The sequence below is a fragment of the Prunus avium genome, chromosome 1 (assembly GCF_965620075.1).
Source record: "Prunus avium chromosome 1, drPruAviu1.hap1.1, whole genome shotgun sequence".
Taxonomy (NCBI): domain Eukaryota; kingdom Viridiplantae; phylum Streptophyta; class Magnoliopsida; order Rosales; family Rosaceae; genus Prunus; species Prunus avium.
Window position 1 is genome coordinate 60,332,406 of NC_142284.1, and position 3,407 is coordinate 60,335,812.

Here is a 3,407-nt window from a genome sequence, read left to right on the forward strand (position 1 = left end):
TTTATGGCTTGAAAGTTAGTCCTCAAGCTGCGTGTTTAGACCAATAGTTTCGATGTGATTGTCTTGTAGAATTTACAATAATAAATAGATAATCATCCAAAACAATGATAATTTCCAGCCAAATTCAAAGAAAACCAATGATTATCGTCCAAATAACACCAAATATGGGATGTAATCGATGAGAATGGATATAAGATCCTATGATTCTCTCACATTATATTCATATATGTATATGTATGCTCTTTTCTTAACTCTCATTCACCGAAAATCCAAATAGTCCTTGATTCTTCTTCCTCACCGCATTCTCAACCAAATCTAGAGGAACCATAAATATCCAAAACACAAATTGAGAGATGGGATCATCATCTTATAATTTGTAAACGCAAACATTAACTTGCTTTGAATGAAGGAAAATATTTAAACTTAGATAAAGAGGTTTCGTCAAGGTGGTGGCGCTACTACGAGATAGGGCAGGCGATGTGGTCTTACATGGCTATTAGTGGAGATACACCTCGTTTATGCTTGTTGTGTTTAACCATGTGGTTACTGTGCTTTCATATTTGTATGGCCTTCGTGACTGATGGTCTTTGTGCTTAATTTATGAATACAATTATATTCTAAAAAGAAATTTCTTTATTTCAAATTATTCCACTTGATCATTAATGTGTAAACGTGTGAACAAGCATGACCTACGGAAACTTGACTGTACATGTCCATGAATTAAGAAAATTAATGAACCTTCAATTGAATTTGGTTTATTCATCAAACAAGTTTCACGTAAATTTGGTGTTCACAATCAATTCTTTCTTCCTTTTTTTTTTTTCCTTTTCTGTTGTGACTAATATGCAAACTAACGAAAGCAAATGTCAATTAGTCATACTGGGATTTAGGAAAATCTACGGTCTAAATCGAAAACGCATGCATTAAACATCTAAGGATATTTGTGAAATATACCAAAAAGATTCAGCAAGAAAAACCATATTTAAACCAGCAAATCCAACCAAAACAGAGAAAGGAGACTCATTCTTCCCCAACCAATCCATTAGCTTTCTCTTCAAAACATTTGGAAACACACAAATTTTTTATAAAGTGTTTTAGTAGAAATTACAGGCCCACAGTGACTCCCTTAGCAGGTCTTCATATTTGCTCCTTCTTTTCTTCTTTTGTCTCCTTCTCTTCTGGTTTTGTCTCCTTTTCTTCTGGTTTTGTCACTTTCTCTTCTGGTTTTGTCTCCTTCTCTTCTGGTTTACTCTCCTTCACTTCTGGTTTGGTCTCCTCCACTTCTGGTTTGGTCTCCTTCACTTCTGGTTTCTTCTCCTCAATATCAGATTTCTTGTCTTCTTGGGTAACTGCAACTGGTGCTGCTTCAGATGCCTTCTCCAGCCCAACCACTACTTCCTCTTTCTTTTCAGTCGTCTTTGCCTTTTCTTCGGCTTCTTCTAGCTTTGCCGCAACTTGAGCTGTCTTTTCTTCTTCCTGTATTTATAGTGTAAGGGATACATCAATATTTATAAGCACATGCATAAACAGGTGTGTGAACATGTAATTTGCAGATCAAAAATATAGGCCAAAACATAAGAAATCATCCAAAATGCATATACAAGTTAATGCATGCACACTAGCCTATATAATCAATTAAGGGGAGAAGGGAGTTAATATATATCTATACCTCCTTGAGCAAGGCCCCAAGGGAGGGTTGCTTGTTTTGCTGAGCATCTCCATCATCAGCCTTGTTCTCCTCCCGCAGCAGCTCGCGGTTCACCTCGTTGCCCTGGACCGACTCCTCCGTCCTGGGCTCGGGTGCTGGGACTCCAGCAGCATCATCACCCTTGGTCTTGGGTTCACTAGCGCAATTACCCATGTTAATTTCTTTGATCTCAAAAATGGTCTTCTTTCCCTCTCTTCGTTTTAGTGAGAGAAAGGTTGAAGAAGACCGGAAATATTTTTAGAGTAGTTGTGAGAGAGAGAACATTATGTATCATGTTTTATAGGTAGGGTGTGGTTTAGTGCATCTAAAGCCAGCCATTCTTCCAGTGGTGCAGAACATTTTTAGGAAGGCCAACGGTGGTTATCATTTGAATTCTATCATATTTAGCCTGCAGCATCAAACTTAGCCCTTATAATAGCTGGATGATTATCAATGACACGCTGTTAATGTATTCATCAATCATTTACTTGAGTTTCTTCAAGAAGAAAGAAAGAAAATATAATTTTCTTTAAGTATTTAGGATTTTCTATACACGTCCCTATATTTGGGTAAAAAAAGAAAGGAAATAAAAAAAAGAAAAGAAAGACATCTCCAACCAAAAAGAGAGAGAGAGAGAGAGATTCCACTACTCATTAGTTTGGCGATGGAAATTCTCTACATATCTACATACCCTAACTATTTGCTCCCATATAAACATACCTTTTTTTTTCTTCAGGTTTTGTTGTTGAGTAAACACGTGAGAACATATATTGGATGACGTGGAGCACATGTGGTCATTGGACTAAGCATAATACGTGAGATTCGGCGAAGCCAATTAAGGCCTACAAGGGTCACTTGACCCTTCTCACCCTTTGATAATTTGTTTTTGTATGTGTTGTATTTGACTAAATTACTTTCTATATTACATGGCTGATCTTTCTCATCTTTTGAGTTTACTAACTTTTTCATTCTCATTTTCGTTGTTTACTATTTAAATTCTATAACAATTAAAGTACACTACAAAATCCCTCTTGGCTCTAGTAGTATCTTTTTTTTAACACATAAACACACCACATAATTCCTAAGATTTCTCGTGATTTCTTTAATCGAATGAGCCAATCAATTAGGCAAAATTCTCATTCTTGCTATTTAAGGTTGACCCTTCTTGATAAAATTTCTGGCTCTGCTACTGCGTGAGAACATATATTGGGTGACATGGAGTACGTGCACGGTCATTGAGCGTCACATGTGGGCAAACCTAGTTTGATACTATAAGAGCAACTCCACTGGTTGACAGCAGCCCTGGTAGGATAGGGCCTGAGTCCAAAAAGCAGCTTCCAACGGGCTTGTGAAGCCCGAGCAGGCCATGGGTCCCATGAGACTGGGCCAACTCGCAGGCGAAACCAGCCTGAGGCTGAGCCTGAAGGTTGCTGACGCCAGCGCAGTAATTCAAATTTTTTTTTGCCACGTGGTGTGTTCTGGTGTGCCGATGCTTTTTTTTTTTTTTTCAAATCCAACGGCTAGGCTTTTTTTGGGCAAAAAAATGTGAAAACAATTCAGAACTTTTTTTCTATAAATACCTACCATTCTTCTTCACTTTCAACACAAAATCCTCATATAATTTCTTCCCCTTCTATTATTTTTCATTTTCTACACAAAATTTTCAACACATTCCATACATCAAACAAAATATAATTAAAAGAAAAAACCACAACCAAAG

The 3,407-nt window shown here is 37.2% G+C and overlaps 1 protein-coding gene across 1 annotated transcript; it reads right to left on the reverse strand.

Annotated features, from left to right (window-relative positions):
- Nucleotides 1-1,002: 1,002 nt before the first annotated feature.
- On the reverse strand, nt 1,003-1,952 carry LOC110764876 (uncharacterized). Its single transcript, XM_021967920.2, has 2 exons — nt 1,670-1,952; nt 1,003-1,476 (listed from the first exon to the last, which is right to left on the reverse strand). The coding sequence occupies exons 1-2, from the start codon at nt 1,859-1,861 to the stop codon at nt 1,138-1,140; spliced, it is 531 nt and encodes a 176-aa protein (XP_021823612.2). The 5' UTR covers nt 1,862-1,952; the 3' UTR covers nt 1,003-1,137.
- Nucleotides 1,953-3,407: the final 1,455 nt, after the last annotated feature.

What these genes read in the sequence shown, in the direction of transcription:
- LOC110764876 (XM_021967920.2), bottom strand. Translation starts at nt 1,861, where the DNA reads ATGGGTAATTGCGCTAGTGAACCCAAGACCAAGGGTGATGATGCTGCT. An exon ending in TTGGGGCCTTGCTCAAGGAG is followed by an intron (nt 1,477 to 1,669) that starts GTATAGATATAT and finishes CTATAAATACAG; the next exon opens with GAAGAAGAAAAGACAGCTCA.